This window comes from Elephantulus edwardii, unplaced genomic scaffold (assembly GCF_000299155.1).
Source record: "Elephantulus edwardii isolate Elephantulus edwardi_28Jun2011 unplaced genomic scaffold, EleEdw1.0 scaffold00297, whole genome shotgun sequence".
Lineage (NCBI taxonomy): Eukaryota > Metazoa > Chordata > Mammalia > Macroscelidea > Macroscelididae > Elephantulus > Elephantulus edwardii.
Genome location: NW_006400047.1, coordinates 695596 through 714026, shown reverse-complemented (window position 1 = coordinate 714026; position 18431 = coordinate 695596). Strand labels below are relative to the sequence as shown.

At 35.9% G+C, this 18431-nt stretch overlaps 1 protein-coding gene across 2 annotated transcripts in view; it reads right to left on the bottom strand.

Moving 5' to 3' along the window:
- Positions 1 to 235: 235 nt before the first annotated feature.
- PTBP3 (polypyrimidine tract binding protein 3) overlaps positions 236 to 18431 on the bottom strand; it is a 100764-nt gene continuing 82568 nt past the window's right edge. Inside the window, exons 7-13 of one of the 2 annotated variants that reach the window (XM_006900844.1) lie at positions 9652 to 9729; positions 6205 to 6341; positions 5766 to 5799; positions 4663 to 4755; positions 3877 to 4093; positions 1025 to 1102; positions 236 to 665 (exon numbers count right to left, since the gene is read on the bottom strand). In XM_006900844.1, the coding sequence (XP_006900906.1) occupies positions 533 to 665; positions 1025 to 1102; positions 3877 to 4093; positions 4663 to 4755; positions 5766 to 5799; positions 6205 to 6341; positions 9652 to 9729 (770 nt within the window). In that variant the 3' untranslated portion in view covers positions 236 to 532. The remainder of the gene's footprint in view (positions 666 to 1024; positions 1103 to 3876; positions 4094 to 4662; positions 4756 to 5765; positions 5800 to 6204; positions 6342 to 9651; positions 9730 to 18431) is intronic. The other variant, XM_006900845.1, reaches the window with a different exon arrangement.

The following is an 18431-nucleotide window of genomic DNA, read 5'->3' as shown; positions in this document are numbered from 1 at the left end:
ATTTGCTACTAATATTCAAATTATTTATGTATAATAATAAAAAACTTTCAACATATGGCAAATAATTTATAAATGAACATAATTTTCTACTGGGGACAAATTTCTGAACACAAAGGTAAAAATTTGGTCATTTAGTAATTTAAATTACATATATCAAGTAATTTAAAAAGTACAAAGCGGTTTAGAAATGTTGTAAGGTGTATCTGGACCAAAACAAGCAAACAAAAAAACCCTGTCCTCTTAAAATTCAATTTAATAGCAGGGAATTAAATTATTGAAAAATAATTCTTCCTGAAAGGTTATTTTCAAAGAAACTATGGTATAAAGGGAAAACAAACCTTTGATCACATACTAGCAGGTGGGGGGAGGGAGAATATCTCTTGATTTCTCTTTTTAAAATATACTTATATATCAAACTCAGTAAGAGTTATTTTTATGAAGAGGCAGAATTGGTCTTGAGCTGTTTCAGTTTACTGTCTGAAAGTTTTACTGAAATTATGGTCCAGTCTTAGGAGAAAAATTCACAAGGAAGTCAGATTGTAGATTTTGAAAAGGAAACTCTGAGGTGGTGATTTTCTCCAAGGTCATGGTTATGAAGCTCAATGAGGGCTTGGATTGCTTCTTCCACAGATCCCAACTGAATGAGTGCCATTTTGCGATCTTTCCTGAAAATGATAGGAAAACGTTTAAAATTCTTTTTGCTTCCCAAAGTCCTTAATCCTTCCTCCTAAAAAGACGACAGTTAATTATTTTAAAAATTTGCCCAGTCTAATTAAATAATGCTAATATAGTTCTTGAGAGAGCTTTGGTGTCTAGTTGGTGAAGAGTTGTGTTGCCAACCCAAAGAGAGGCAGCGTGAATCCAGCAGCAGCTCTGAGGGACAAATGTGGGTAATCCCCTCCCATGTAATTTACTAGATGTGAAAACCTAACAAAGGGTTTGCTATGAGTCTGTTCTAACTTGATGGCCCATAATAATAACAACAACAAAAAAACAGTGTGCTTCTTGAAAGCAATTAACTTACTGAAAAAACTTAAAAGCCTTCACGGAACATCCAGCTTCTGTGAAAAGGGTCTTCAGATCATCCACCGTGACAGAAGGGCTGTGAAAACATCACAAGGAGATAAATTATCTTAGCCCTAAATCTCATAACTGATGTGATGAAGACAACATTTGGAAATGCCTCAGAAAGTGTTCATGGCTGACATTTATGTGTCCCCATGCATTTTTGTTTCAAATCTTTGCAGAAGACAGAGACAGGTATATGATGGGCAATAAATTATTTTTTAAAAAGTGTATCCTCATGAACACTCCCAGTGCTGGTACTGCTGCTAGTAAACTCTATTACTTCCGTGGCTCTGCCTTGTCAGGTATGGTCTAGTGTTCTATAATTCACTTCCAGGGTCATTCTGAAGAGGGCTGTGGTAACCACACACTAAGATGGTCCTCAATTATTTTTGCCTCCTACAGTTCAGATCCTTGGGTCATCTCTCTTATTAAATAGGATTATCTGTTGTAATCATGAGGATATTACAAACTGGCAATGTGTGACTTCTGGCACATAGACACTACAAGTTCTCCCTTGTCCTCTACTGCAAGTTCTCCCTTGTCCTCTTAAAAGGTAGCTTCCATTTCACAAGGATATTCAAGCCCCACAGAGAGGCACTCCAAAGCAAGAAATGGAGAGGTCAACTATCAGAGGCACATAAGTGAGCTAACTGGAGGTGGATCTCCTGGGCCAAGTCAAGCCTTTAGATTTACTCTAGTCTTGACCAACATCTTAACCGCAACCTTATAAGACTTAGCCTAAACCACCCAACTATGCCACTTCTGGATTCCTGACTCATGGGAACACTGTGAGATAATGTTTACTATTTTGTCCTGCTTTATGTTTTGGGGTGATCAGTTATCTAACTGTAGAAATCTATTACATGACACAACTGACTTTTGAGTAGACTCTTAAATTTTCTTATGACTGCCAACTAGGATAGTGTAGTAAAACAGTAACTGTCTTTGCAAAAAAAAATACCTGATTTGATTTTTCCTTTCTCATTTATTTGTCATGTCACTTCACAGTTTCATTGATAAAAAATGAAATGACTTCATTTCAAAAGGTTAATATGAAGATTACATGAGAAAATGCAAATAAAGCATTAACAAAATACCCAGAACTTAACAGATGGATGGTAAAAAATATATCCTTTCCCTTTTCTAACTACATGTTCTATTCAGGTTGGAAATTATAAGCTCCTGTAGCATATACTGTATTAAGAAGCTCATAAAGACAAGGGTCTATCTCAGTATCTCTTTGATACTCCTAAGATGAGCCACTAAATCTTATAACCTATGTTTTTAAGTGACTTTGCAGGAGGTTTGCTTCATTGCTTCACTCAGCCCAGAGATTTCTCCATGAAGCCTAACTATAGACTAGTTGGGAGATCAGTAAGCATTTAATACTATTTCTTTTGAAACCGTTTTAAAAAATTTCTAGTACCCAACCCCCCAACTGCACCAATGACCATGAAAGACAAAAGAAGGAGATGAGTTAGGATCCTGGGGTCAGTGAATGTTCCCCACTGTTGATGAATCAATATGTTGTGATGAATTTATGAGTTGCAATGTAGATAAACTGCAATTAACTGTTTAATGTTTGCTATGAACTGATGAATCAATATGTTGTGGTGAGTTTATGAGTTGCAATGTAGAGAAATTGTAATTACTATGATGAACTAATTAATTATTTAATCAATAAATTATAACAGGCTTTTGTAAAAAAAAAAAATTTTTAGTACCTGAGAAATTATTTTTATTCCTACTTCGCTTCCACTATGATTCACAATATTTAAGTTTTCTTCATCTTCAATTTTTTACACAAACAAATACAATACACTATACACTGTTTCTATCTAAAACTTATCTAGGTCAAAGATTTAAAGCATCAGCTGTTGGCAGATGTTTTCAGTTACGACTAAGTTCATTAATATTTTAGGCTTTGTTGGTCATATAGTCTCTGTTTAAATCATTTAACTTTACTGTTGCAGCACAAAAACAGACACATAAAATGAGCAAATAAATGAGAGTGCCTTGCTCCATGAGGCTTTATGGATTCTGTGATATAAATGTTAATGTTCCCAGATTACAAAGTAATTACTTTTTGTATTTTCAACCATTTTAAAATGTAAAAATTACTTTTAGCTCACAAGTTCTAGTTTGTCAACCTCTGGGTTAGAAAATAATTAAAGTACTAGTCAACTATAATGTTAGTTAATAAAGAGACATATAGACTGGCTTTGTGAAATTAATTTTTAGCTTTGAAGTAGTTGTTATATATGGCTTTACAGCTTGGCAATAAAAGACAATTTTTAGACACATTAATTATTTGATTTTGTAAATGCCAATGGAGTATTTCTGCAGAAATTTTTTTTAATGTGCTTTGATTAAGTGAAAGGTAAGTGCAGGGAGTCCTCAAATCATACTTACAATGTTTTTAAAATGCATCTTATTGTTAAATAATATGTGCTCTTTACAATGCTGCAGCATACAATCTGTTGATACTATCTATCATTCTCAGATGTCCGCTTGAAGATATAATAAAATTAGAAAGAATCACTGCAATGGAACCCCACTGCAAGCTAAAGACTACCTGTAATTGCCAACTCTGTACATGGAAAAAAACTTCAGCATCTTTCACTTTTGAGGTGTATGACTGAGTAGTAACTTTCCTGCAAGCATTGCCACAAAGAAGCTATTACCTTGGAGATACTGGGTGACCAGAACAAGGACTAAGTCAGAAAATTTCAGAGCTTATTACAGCTTGTAAGTCATATATTTTAGAATAATAATTATCTAAATGAGTGACAACTACTAAGTACATACGGGATGTTGGAAAGATGAAGAGTGGCTGATGGTGGAAATATATTCTGGAAGTTTTTAGAACCAGGCTTCTTAAAGCGATGCAAAGGACTATTGCTAAAATCTTTAGTTAAGCCCTGGTCTTCTTGTCCCTCTCGAGGAAGCTGAACTGCTTGATGTTTGGAAAGTGTAGCACGAAGCACTTTCCCATAAAGTCTTTGGCCACTGAGATGGTTCATTGCTAGTACACAGGGAAAAAAGAAATACAGTTCAAGTATTAAGATAAATCCCAACAGGTAAATAAATATAAATTCTTTCTTAATTAGTCATTTACAACTATACTGCCCCTTTGAATGCTAAAATTAAAAAAACTATTCTATTAAAAAAATGAATTTAATCATACCAGCAATATTTAAAAGAAAAAATATCAAACAAAAATCCCCTATTGTCTTAACAGAGTGCCTATGTCTTAAGTGCTTAGTAAGTGGGTACTGAAGCTATTAATTTAATTTTAAGAAAAATAATTTTAAAAAACAGCAATAGCAATATTTTGATAGTAGCCCTTATAATAGGCTGTGAAGCAACTCATGTTCAAGTAATAAACTTTAGATTTCAAAGATTAAAAAAAAAACCTAACAAGCATTTTTAAAATACTAAAGTATATAAAAATCCAAATAAAAAATGAAGACATAAGCATAAAAGTATTATTCTATAAATTACTATTCTTACTAGTTATATATTTGCTTATTTTGAAGAAAAAAATTCACATTTAACTAGGAGGTTATCATTACTCTTCTTGATCAATAGTACCTAGTTGAGCCTGATTTGCATCTGCCATCTGAACCAAGGCATTTTCTTTCTTATTGAACATGATCTTCACTCGATGTACATCGCCATACACTCCTAGTTAATAAAAAACAAGTTTTTAGTACCTGATTATGTAATGATTAATTTTATTCCATCTTTAAAGAAGGCTTTTTCTTTCTTACACTACATCCTCTCCCTGGGCAATTTCATACACATTACCTCCATTTTTCAATCTCTCCTCAAGTTCCAGACTGATTGTTCTAATCACCTTTTCCACCTGGGTGTCCCCCCATTGGCATTTTAAATTTAACATGTCCCAAAATGGATTAATCTCGTCATTTCCACCATTCATTAACTCTGGCTGTAGAGGACCACTGTCCACACAAATGCTTGACTCAGACACCTACAAACCATCCTGAGATTTTTCTCTTTACTAAAATTGTTATATTCTTATCAATCACCAGCCCCCACTGATTTTACACTTTGGGTATTTCTCTCATATTTGCCTACTTATTCCCATGTTCAGTACCATCAAAGCTATCAACACCATTTAACATTTTTCTTTCCTTTTTTTTAATGAGAGGAAAACATCATTATAATGAATCTCATTATGACACTGTGTTACTCAAAATTATCCAGCAACTTTCCATTGTCCTTAGGTTAAAAACCAAACTAAAAAGCTTACAAAGGCCTGTATGCCCTTGCTCATATCCACATGTCAAGTCTCAACATGTCTCCTTTAGTTCTCTACTATACTTCCTTCACTACCTGGGTCAAGATCTCTCTCTCACAAGATATACATACATATTTGTGCTCCTTTTCTGCCTGGCTAACTCTTATTCATATCTCCTAAGTCAATTTAACTAGTAATAATATTGGTAAGTCTCCCTTGATTCTCTTTCTGCTGGGCTGGTTCTCCCTGTTACATAATTCCATTACAAACTCTATTTCCCTTCCTATAAACTTAACTGAATTACTTCTTCCATTTTAACATCAAACACAATGACTGGTAGACAGAGAAAATGAACAAGTATCACAGAATGAACAACTAAAAAACAAAGTCATATATGAAAAAGTAATATTAAAAATAGTAAAAATGAACTTACCAAACAGGATAAAAAGCCCGTGTGGTGTGATAAGCTATTTGAAAAAGATAATACGAGTGACTAATTAGTACCAATAAAAATTTAAATTAAATTTCTACTACATAGAGCTCTGGAGGCCTAGAGTATCAGGAGTTGTGCTCCTCAAAGGCACGTGTCAAATCCACCAACTGAGGGGAGAAAGAAGGGCAATCTCTTCCCGTGCTCATGCCAATCTGACATAGGGTCACCTACATGTTGGTTCCAACTTGATGGCAGGTAACACTACAACAGATATACTAGGGAGGAGTTTTCTTAATAAAATTAATGATTTTATAAAATTAATATTTTTAAATAAAATTAAGAATTTTCATGATAAAAGTCTCAAACATCTTCATTTGAATAATATTCTAGAACAGAAGTTCCTCCTGAATGACTATTTATACATAACTTTTCAACTCACATCAGGATTGAGATTGGTGACAAGCAGAACAGAATTTCCTGGGATGCCACCAGGCCCAGGAATGGCCATCCTTCCAGTGACAGAAGAGGTGAGCGCTAGAGGTCCAAGAGCTCCAGGGACAGCAGGGACTGAAAGACCTTTAAAGTATCAAAAATATTTCATGTTATTTATCTAAACAATTAGGACACTTAATATAACTTAAAAAATAAAGACAAATCAATCAGATGTTCTGCAGAAGAAGGAGGGGCATTCTCCTCCTGTACCAGTCAGATCCAATTTGATGGTACACACACAAAAGATAATAAAATTTTTTTTAAAAAGACAAAAGCAGAACTTACAGAGGAAAATGCATCACAGCTACTGTAAGGATGTCAAGGGATAGTTTTCTGTTTTACAGAGAAGTCTGCCTGGAAGCTGAGTTTATTATCTGTGGATATCGTACTCAATACTTTATTGTTTATACAGCACTTTACAGAGCAACTGAACTCACTGGTAAAAATAATTTGAGGGTTTTTTTATACAGGGTCTATCTACAAGTGGGCTTCAGTTCACAGGGTCACTATGAGTCCTGCTCGACTCGAAGGCAATCATCATCAACAACAACAATAACAACAACATCTATAAGTATTTCCTTTGTTTCTGGGAATAGATGGACTAGAGTATTTCTTTTAACATATAGAAATTATATTTTCATTGTGACTATATATTTGTCTTTTGGGGGGGTGCAGTTTTTATGGTTTATTTAGTATAAATAAAATTTGCAAACAAGCTTTCTATTCCTTTTCTTCTCTGCTCAGACTGACACTGGGATTGGTGACTCTAATGGCCAGCTGGGCTACTCTTTCCACAATGGCTTTGTGGTTCTTGGAGGAAACATTGTGCGCAGTCTCAGCTAATAATATTTGGTGCACATCAACAGGATCTCCAGCTCCTTGACATTGTGGACTAGGAATCTGTAGAAGCCACTGAACAACATGTGCTGTGTCTTCTTGTGGCTCCCGTAACTAATGTTGGGCATCAAGATCTGGTCCTTAAATGTTCTCTGAACCCTGCTGTTGATGCCTCTGGGCTTGTGCCAATTACACTTAATTTTGACATAAAGGTCTGACTGGTGGTAGATGAACTTCTTGGTCCTCTTTTTGATGATCTTTGCCTTTACCGGGGGTCTGAGGGCAGTCATTATGCCAGTGACAGATGACTATCCCGTATTTGTCATTTTTTTTAAAAGTACATATTGTATTTACATCACTTAGGAATCAATTCTTTCAAGCTCATATGTTATAAGTTAATGTCATTAACAAATAATATATACCAAAAAAAACACTATGATCATCAGTGATTAAAAAAACCTGAGCCAATTTAAACATCATTGCCTTATGGATTACTCTACTTGTATTCTAGCATATAGAAGTGGACATAGTTTTCACAGTGACTTCTACCACAGAGTCAGTTATATTAAGAATGTAAGTCCTTCAACAACAACAACAACAACAACAAAAATAAGTCCTTCGGCTTAAGTTACAAATATATATCACGTTCTGTGATGTATGATATTCTGTATGAGGAAAGCATTTTACAATTTGTATAGTACTGCATAAACATTATTACTATCTATAATACATACTATTTTGTAGCCAGAATTTCAGAGCCACCCATACTCCAAAACTATTTCAGAACAGTACACTTTCCTAGAAAACCCACTATTGAATCTCTTATCTAAAATGATCTATGTAAAATCTATAGTCTATATAAAAGGAATCAGTTCCTTAATTTCTATCTTTTAAGCTAAGAATTCCTTACAATGAATAGCGTTTGACTATTTCACCACAAATTATGTAATTAAGTTGCTATTTCTTTTACCTTCTGGTGGCCTAATGGTAGGAACTGAAAGGCAGGCAGTTCAAACACACCACCAGCTGCTTTAAGGCAGAAAGATGGGCAGTCTCTTCCTGTACAGCCTGTTTTACAGCCTTTGACAACCTGATGGAGGGTCGGCTATGAGCAGGTTCTGAGTCAACAGCAATGAATTACATTTCTTCCATTTGGTCTGTCCTGCCTAACAATCTAAGAACGTCATTGCTATCATCATATATCTTCCTAGAAAATTATTTTAAAACTGTATAGGGCACATTTTGAGGTTACAGTTATATATGAAATCCAGAGGCAACAGCCCTTCATATGATCTCTCACATCTTTCAATCCAATCCCTAACCCTGGATAACTTGTTATGTGTACAGGTCTATTAAATGTGAACTATGAATATTTCTCACTTTATGAACCGGGTAGGACTCAGACATTGCATCTGCTCCTTTCCCAGTAGTTCTCAGAATTCATTGGTTAAAATATAAAGATTATTGTCAGAAAGTAAATATGTTGTTGACTGACTTCAAGTTGAGCACGACTCATGACCCTATGACCCTCTACCACTACTGACACTTATCAAAGTTTATAGAGTTTCCGGAGGCATGTTATTTAGAAACTGGAAGCCACTCCTGCTTCCAAGAAAACAAAATATACTGTAATTTTAAATCAGAGTTACATTAGCCAATCACCAGTAAGTTAGAAATGTCATACATACTCACACACATTCTTTCTCTCTCTGTTTAACTATGCCATTCTCCATTCTCTCTTTCTTTTTCTTTTGTTTGTTTCTTATTTATTTCTTATTATGTGCTATTGAACTGGATCCGACTGGCACAGGAAAAGATTGCCCCTCCTTCTCCAGCGGATTGCAGCACAGCTTTCTATGTGACATTCTCTTTAACCATCAACCTCTGAGTGTGGTCATCAGGCTACAGAAATAAAACTATTACATAATTTTTTCTTAAGTTATGATCTCTTCAGAATTTATATTTGAAAAAAGAGTGGTATTTAGAATCCTTATGGAAGTATTAATCAACTATTATTTTAATTATCTCCATAAATTTAAACAGGGGGGAAAATATATATACACACACACATACATATACATCTCTTCTAACACAAACATCATGCACACTCTTCTCTACTGACCAGTTAATATTAATTCATATATTTACTGACTTTCTACTATGTATTGAGAACTAATCAAAGCCATTGAGGACATAAAAACAAATAAAGACAAAGATGTGTTTAACATATAAGCTTATCAGCAAAGGCAAAAACCACTGGTACATTTCATGTAATAACAGAACAGGCAAATCTAAGATTATTTAATGTACTCATCCCATAGCTATCTGTACCAATGACAAATATAAAGGAAACTGATAATAGAATGGAATTAATAGAGTTGTGAACGGAACCAAAGAGAATTGTAAAATACATGGAAACTAAGCATCATACAGTGAGCCACTTTTATGCTTCTTGAAAGTCTCAAGAAAATATATAACTCATATATAAATATAAAATATAAATATATATAAATATAAAAATATATAAAATAATTTCAAAATCAATTTTGTAAGTCACCTGTAGCTTGAGGAAATCCAATGGCTGGGCCAAATCCAGCAGCCCCCGCATATGGTGAGGAAATTATACCTGGTGCACCTAAAGCGGAAGAGAAGCTACAATAAATATACTACCTTCTATATATGCAGTTATCAAAGCAATATAACATTACCATTTGAAAGTGATAAAAACATTATTCTGAAGTAAACTCCTGTTCAACAGGCAATCCCATAATGTATAAATAAGTAAACAGTGCCTGTCACTTGCATAGACTAACCCTTCTCAATTGGGTTCAAGGTTTAAGAGTACAAGTTTAGCTACACTGTGGATTTTCAAAGTCCTGTGCTACTCTGAGACTCTAGCCCTTATTTATACCCTTGTTTTGCTATAAAAATAGACCCATGGTTTCAATTCATCAGATTCTCTGCTGGAAAAGGAAGGGCAATCTCCTCTTGCGCCAGTCAGATCTGACTCGACGGTACACAACAAGGGAAAAACAAACTTATTAAGTAATTAATCTTACTTTATAGGGCCAGGCTCTGACAGATGAAACAGAAAGCAGTACCATCTTTGCTTTTGTGAGGCTTACCAACAGAAAGAAGGAATCACAGAATTTTATATGCTGAATGTCTAATGGAAAATAGTTTAAGAAGAAGGGATCACAGAGAATCCTGTGACTGAGGCTTCTCAAAAAGCAGAACTAAAGCTTGACTTATGATTGTGAACTGTGACTGGAAGCACAGTGACTGGTATGTATTTGAAAGTAAATAAATATTCCTATTCTTTCCTTTTAGAAACCTAAGAAGTAGGTTATCATAATTAACAATAAAGGAACTAAATCCAAACAATTCTAGTAAAAAAAAAAATTAATTTGGTTTTGGATATGTCAAGTTCAAGGTATTAAGCTTAAAAACTCATTAAATAGGAACTAACTTGCAGACCCTCCACTAGGTTTATGAGGCACAGGAGATTGACCACCATTATCCCTTGAAACTGCTTATGAATTTTAACAACTAGAGAGACTAGCCTTTGGCTTAGCATATACCAGAGCGCCTCTGTTATATATAAAGTGTTTAATATGTAAGTTATTAAAATGGAAATGTCTGCAAGTGATAAATTCCAAGTAATAAGGAAATTAGAAGTAGAGATACAGATCTAGAAATCATCTGTGTAAAAATAAAGGTAAAAGTCCTATGAATGAGACCAATACAAAAAAGACACAAGACAACATGAAAAGACAGAAAAGTTTGAGCCTACTAGGAGAATGAAGAGTGACATCTTAAGAAAAAGAAAACATGGTGTAACCACTGTGGAAGGCAGTGTGGCGCTTTCTCAAAATGTTGCAAATCGAGTTACCATTTGACTCAGCAATTCCACTACTGGGAATATACGCCAGAGAGACCATAATTGACATCCAAGCAGATATTTGCACACCCATGTTTATTGCGGCTTTGTTCACAATAGCAAGGAGTTGGAAACAACCTAAGTGCCCATCAACAAACGAATGGATAGAGAAACTGTGGTATATTCACAAAATGGAATACTATGCTGCACTGAAAAACAAGGAACTCATGCAATATTATTCAAAATGGGTGACCCTGGAGGACATTATGCTGAGTGAAATATCTCAGTCACAAAAGGCCAAATACTGCATGCTGCCACTGTTGTAAAACAGGACTGACATCGGAGTTGGGGGGAGACTGAGAAAGATGGGATAAATTATGTATACTGCATTGAAACAGATGAGGGAGAAAACTGTTTAAAAGGGATATGTGATTAGGTATTTTTGTCATGATGGCAGTTTAGCACTTAAGGATGCATAGTGGAAAGGAACTGGAAGACACAGAAGAATTTCATGAAACAACATATGAGCAAGAGCCTATGGTGATGAAAGAAGAAGTTCAGGCTGCTTTGAAGGACATGGCAAAAAATAAGGCTCCAGGAATAGATGGTATACCAATTGACATATTTCAGTTAACAGATGCTGCCCTGAACGTGCTCACCAAGTTGTGCCAAGAAATCTGGAGAACGACCACTTGGCCAACTGACTGGAAGAGATTGATATTTGTTCCTATCCCAAAGAAAGGTGACCCAACAGAGTGTGGAAACTACAGAACAATCTCACTGATTTCACATGCAAGCAAGATTTTACTGAAGAGTACCCAAAAACGACTGGAACAGCACATCAACAGAGAACTACCAGAAGTCCAGGCTGGTTTCAGAAGGGGTCGTGGTACTAGAGATATTGTAGCTGATGTTAGATGGATCTTGGCTGAAAGCAGGGAATACCAGAGGAATGTCTATCTGTGTTTCACTGACTATGCAAAGGCATTTGACTGTTTAGATCATAACAAACTGTGGCTGACTCTGAGAAGAATGGGAATCCCAGAACACTGGATCGTTCTAATGCGAAACTTATACTTGGACCAGGAGGCAGTCGTCAGAACAGAGCAAGGGAACACTGCATGGTTCAAAATTGGGAAGGGTGTACGCCAGGGATGTGTCTTATCTCCATACCTCTTCAACCTATATGCAGAACAGATTATCCGGGAGGCTGGGCTCTATGAGGAGAAATGTGGGGTCAAGATTGATGGACGATTTATCAACAATCTGCGTTATGCGGATGACACAACCCTGCTTGCTGAAACTGAGGAGGACCTGAAGCGCCTGCTGCAGAGGGTCAAGGACTGCAGCCTACAATATGGATTGAGGCTCAATGTCAAGAAGACAAAGATTCTCACCATTGGACCAATTGGCAACATCAGGATGGATGGTGAAGAGATTGAGATTGTACACAGCTTTAGTTTGCTTGGCTCCACAGTCAACAGTCTTGGCACCAGTAGCCAGGAAATTAAAAGGCGCATTGCCATGGCAAAGTCTGCTGTTAGGGACCTCTCCAAAGTGCTGAAGAGCAGTGGTGTCTCTCTGGAGACTAAGGTGCGTCTGATACAGGCCACGGTTTTTGCAATCACTTGTTATGCATCAGAGAGTTGGACAATGACCAAGGAGGATAGAAGGAGAATTGATGCCTTTGAGCTGTGGTGCTGGAGAAGAGTATTGAGAATAGCATGGACTGCTAGGAAAACAAACAGATTTGTTCTGGAAAGGGTTAAACCGGGTGGCTCCTTGGAGGCAAGGATTCTGAGGCTCCGTCTAACTTACTTTGGACATGTTGTGAGGAGAGACCGGTCCTTAGAGAGGGACATCATGCTTGGGAGGGTGGAGGGACAGCGCAGGAGAGGAAGGCCCTCTATGAGGTGGATTGATTCAGTGACTGGGATAATTGGGATGTGAGTGTCAGAGACAGTGCGATTGGCACAGGACAGAGCGGAGTTTAGGGCTGTTGTACATAGGGTCGCTATGAGTCGCAGGCGACTCGACGGCACATAACAACAGCAGTGGAATGTACCTAGGGGAAGGGATTGTAAAACAGTGAAAGAGTTTTTCTTTTACTTTTCCAAGAGGGTAGTGTACTTGGGGCGAGGGTTGGGAGGGGAGAAAAGTGCAACAATGAATGAATGGAAATCCCAAAAAAAGAAAAAAAGAAAAAGAAAAAAGAAAAAACAGCCTTAAAAATAGAAAAGCCAGTGAATTCCAAGTATCTCAAATCTAGAAGAATAGAATTTCAAAGATGGGAGGGGTTAAATCTCTATAGGAAGTCAAAAGAGAATGAAGAATGAGAAGTTAGACTGCGAAAGTCAAAGGGCGATGTTCTTGTCTGTTCTTAAAATGTTAAGGGGATAAATAATATATTTACAGGCAGAGGTGTGCTGGCTCTTATTTTCCAGAGGAGTTACAAGCTCATATAATTTAATTCTCCTTGCCAGAGAGAATTATGTAATATAATTTTTAAATATGTAGCAGATTTATGGTAATAGTTCAAGAGATAGTCACATGAGATTACAGGGATAGAGCTAACGGAGAAATGGTAAGTGAAGACTTTTAAAAAACAGAAAACAACTGATGAACTAGAATAATTAGTGAAGGAAAGGGGACTGAAACCATTCAACAAATATTTACTGTAAACAGGAGCCAAACATTCTTCTAGGGTTGAGGAAGCAGAGAACAAACTGGGGTAAGAATCTGTGTCCTTCCTCAACTTATATTCAAGATTTACAGATAAAAGGAATCATTCAGTTTATACCAGAAAGGACAATAATTAAAGCATAAAGGAGGAAGTTACTTAAGAAGATGATAAAATAATCTATTTTAGAGAAAAAGTACAGCAAGAAACTCTAAGAAAGGTATGAACAACTAAGGAAATTTATGATGGAAAATTTAATTAGTTAAAAGTGAGGGAAGGTATGTTGGATTTCATTATTGCTGCAAAGTGTTCACTTGTTCTGCCAGCCAGTCACTGACTTGCAGTGTCTCCTGCAATTCGCCCTACCGAGGCTAGATCATGTGTTATATTTTGACTAAGGAATATAAGCTAACATGTAAACTCTACACAGATTTTACCAGCCGAGTTTACACTAGATCTCTTCTTATCCTCTCTGCCAGAGGAATGTCAAGCCTCAACGGGATTGCACACACGTTCAGCCTGAGCCCCAGAGCACAAAGACAATCTCAGTGGTTTACAATGATTAACATTTACTTCCTTCACATGACTTGGCAATTCTGGGTCAGCTATTGCACCTCTATATCCCTGTAATAGTTTGTTTCTCATGCTCAATTGTATTTCACTGAATAGATATATTACATTTTGTTTATTCATTCGCCAGTCACAGCCCACAGTAGTATTATCAGGTCATATTATTGGAGAACTGTAATAGCTGACTCAGAAATGCCAAGTCATGTGAGGAAGTAAATGTTTATCATTGCAAATCACCAAGATAGATGGGAAAAGGATCAGTTTTAAGAACTTGCATAATACAGGAAGTTATGAATGAGGGTGAATCAGTTTTAGCGAAACAGTTTGAGAGACCAAAGGAGGCAGTAGAATAAGCAAAATATGTCTAGGGGACAAGCAATCTAGGAAGAAAGAATACCTAGTGGAACAACAGGAAGTAACATATTCTTTTTTGGTTTTCTCTCCCTCATCTGTTTCAGAGTAGCAGTATACATTATTTATTCCCTCTTTCTCAGTCTCCCCTGAACCCCGATGCCAGTCCCGTTTTACAACAGTAGCACTATGCAATATTTGTCCTTTTGTGACTGAGATATTTCACTCAACATAATGTCCTCCAGGGTCATCCATTTTGTACATTTCATGAGTTCTTTTTTTTTTTAATGCAGCATAGTATTCCATTGCGTGAATATACCACAGCTTCTCTCTCCATTCCTTTGTTGAAGGGCACTTAGGTTGTTTCCAACTCTTTTCTATTGTGAACAAAGTTGCAATAAACAAGGGTGTTCATGAAGTAAGGTATTCTTGAACCCAGTATGTTTAAGAAAAGGAGAGCTGTCAGATGGTAACACAAAAAGTAAGAGTAGTCTCAAAGAAAGTTACGTAAGGGAGGTAAAGGAGGGTGAATGGTATAAGGCTTTGTAATCCAACATAAAGATAGGAGAGTTTATGCTGAAAGAAATGAGGAACCTGTAGGGAGTTACCAACATTAGAGTGAAGGAATGTTACTTATTTTTATTTTCTAGTTTAAATATAATAAACTATACATTTATGAAAGGTACAAGAGATGAAATCTTTGATTTACATTTACACATGTGAAATCAATATCACAACTGAAATAGAAGCACTGCTCCTGAAAATACCATGTCCCTTGTAACGCATTTCATCCTCTAACGTTTGTACTCAAGCAACTACGTACCTGCTCTCACTATAAACTAGCTCACATTATACAGAATTATATATTAAAAGAGTTATTATATAGTAAGGTTTATATTTCATTTCTTTCATTCAACATGTTTTATCTGACTTCTTTCGTTTAGTAAAATGTTCCTGTATTTGCCAATAGTTAATTCTTATGCTCAATCGTATTTCATTGAATAGATATATTTTGTTTATTCACCTACCTGTTATATCCAAGAGTAGAATGTAGGAGTCTTATTGTAGGTTCCTATTTAACTGTTTATGGAACTGTTAAATTATTTTCCAAAGTTGCTGGATCATTTTAAATTAGAACCAGTAGGTACCAAACCATAGATGCTCCACATCCTTGGGAGGGCCCATCTTTCATTTCAGCCATTCTAATATGCATGTAGTAATAGCATATTATGACTATAATTTTTGTTTCTTCTCATATTCTTAACACTGTATGTGTGCCATATTTGCTAAAGCATTTCTTCAAATAATTTGCTTATCTTAAAAACTAATTTCTTAATTTTCTAAATCGTGTTGCTATCAGTTGACTTCAACTTACAGCAACTTTACACAACAGCAGAGAATAGTCCTAGGGGTTCTAGAAGTCTTTACAGAAGCTAGCTCACTTCCTTCTCTTCTAGAGCATCTAGCAGAGACAGAATGTTCCTACAGTTAGCAGTCAAGCCCTTAATGATTGCACCACCAAGAATCCTATTTTATTAAGCTATAAAAAGTTCTTTTTCCCCTAATACAAAGAATTTATTTGGTATGCAGCTGCTGTGGTTAAGTCCCATAAGGTCCACAAGGACTCAGAGTGACTATGTACAAGAGAGGAGAACCTTGTCCTACCCTGTGCCATCATCACCATCTCTGACATGCTCAAACTCATTGCTGTAGTCACTCTGTCAACTCACTGTATTATCTGGTAAATGTGATGCAAATATTTTTCTCCAAATCTGTGGCTTACTTTCTATTTTCCTGACAGTATTTTTGAAAGCAATGAAACACTAACATTTTGATAGGCAATATAGAAATTATTTCCTTGTGTGGTTTGTTCTTTTTGTGTCCAATCTAAGAAATGTTAACAGTTTATGTTTTCCATTTAAGTCTAATCCATTTCTAATTAATTTATGGTATAAGATCACTGTTTTCCTTTCCACCCTCAAACACAAGCATTCCCTTCAAACACAATCATTTGTTGAAAAGATTTTCCTGTCTCTATGGAATTACACTGGCAATTTGCATGGATCTAATAGACTAAAGTATCTATTCTGCTCCATTAATCTCTTTTTCTCCCCTTTAAGCACTATTCAATGACTCCAGCAGTTTTAGGCTAAATCTTGAAATTGAAGACAGATTATTCCATATTCTGTTTCTATGTAAATATTATAAGTTTAATCCATCTTACAACAACAATAAAAAGAAAAAGTCAGAGATTAGAAGATGTAACTTTCATTATCTGTCAAGGAATTTATAAATTATTAGAATAACTAAGAGTTTATGATGATTCCTGGAGATAAAATTAGGGCATTTATGTACAGTAACAGAAACAAGTAACAATGACTATTCATATTACATATCACTCATCCAGGAACTGACTTTTTCTCTACATCAGCGTATTTAATCTTCATCACATCTATATCAATTAGGTATAATTATTATTCTCATATGTATACAGTGCAAAGAATTTAAGCAATTTTCTAAGGTAACTGTGAAAGGAAATGTAACATGAGAGTGGTCGAGTCTGGCTTCTACTTGCTTCATACAGGGAACTGCTCCATCACTAATATCCATATTACCATACAAATAGCTACATGATCAGACATGCCATCCCCTATGCTCCTGTACCTTTTCCTACCAATCACTGAGTTTGATGTTTACTCCAAGATTCACTGATTTTACATTCTTATGGAAATAGACTGGAAAGTGGGAGACGCAAAAAATATCACACAATGCAATTTCAGGTTTAGACCAGAAGTTCCAAATCAACTATTGACAGTCCAGATTCAGTTAAGCAGCACAAATCCAAGAAGCCTTTGATTTCCTCAATCTTCCAGCAAACTTTATCCCAGAGCAGTTACAAATCAGCTCTTCCTTCAATCATTCAGCAAGCAAAACCTTTAACAGTGGCCTTTATCTCCAGGGTTCTTCTGGTTACAACTTGCCAGTCTGTTAACAGCAGTGCTACAGTCTCTGCTTCACCCTCTCTTCTACCACCTTCATTGTCCTCACTCACAATGTAGAAAGCACTTCCTTATATTGGTCCCACAACTGTAGATGATATGTAAGACCATATGTCCACAGTTAGGTAGCTGGAGACTATATATCCCCACAACAGGGGTTAACATAAAGGCTATAAAAGCCAATTTATTTATTTTAATTTATTTATTCTGGCACCTCAGCAACACAATTCATGAGTAATAAATCAAGAATAAAGGTGTAAAATGTATAGTCCACGATCACCAAATTAAACCCAAAAGCAAAACCCACTGCTGCTGAAGTAAATTCTGACTCCATAGGAACTCTATAGGGCAGAGTTGTGCCACAGTGATTCCATAAATCTTTATGGAAGCTTACTGCCATGTTTTCCTCTTTATGAGTGGCTTGTGGATTTGAATCCCTGACCTTTTAGTTAGCAACTAAACACTTTAATCACGGCACTATTTTATATAAATTCCTTAGAAATAAGGGCAAAAACTACACAGTCTATGGAAGAAAACTTAATTCACCACACTTAACTGATATTAAAGAAAAGCTAAGAGAGAGTTCTAATGGTATAGTGGTAAGGAGTTGCACTTCCAAGCCAACAACATGCAGCTGAAATCCACCATCTGCTGAGAAGAAAAATGAGCAGTCTCTTCCAACATGATTTACAGCTCTGAGAACTGGTGGGAGGGTTAGTTAAGAGTCAGTTCTAACTTGACAGCACATAACAATAGCAACAACTGAAGAGAAGTATACAGTGTTCAAAGACTGAAAAGATTTCACACCACAACAAGATAATGGTAATCCAATAGAAAAATGGGCACAGGATATGAAC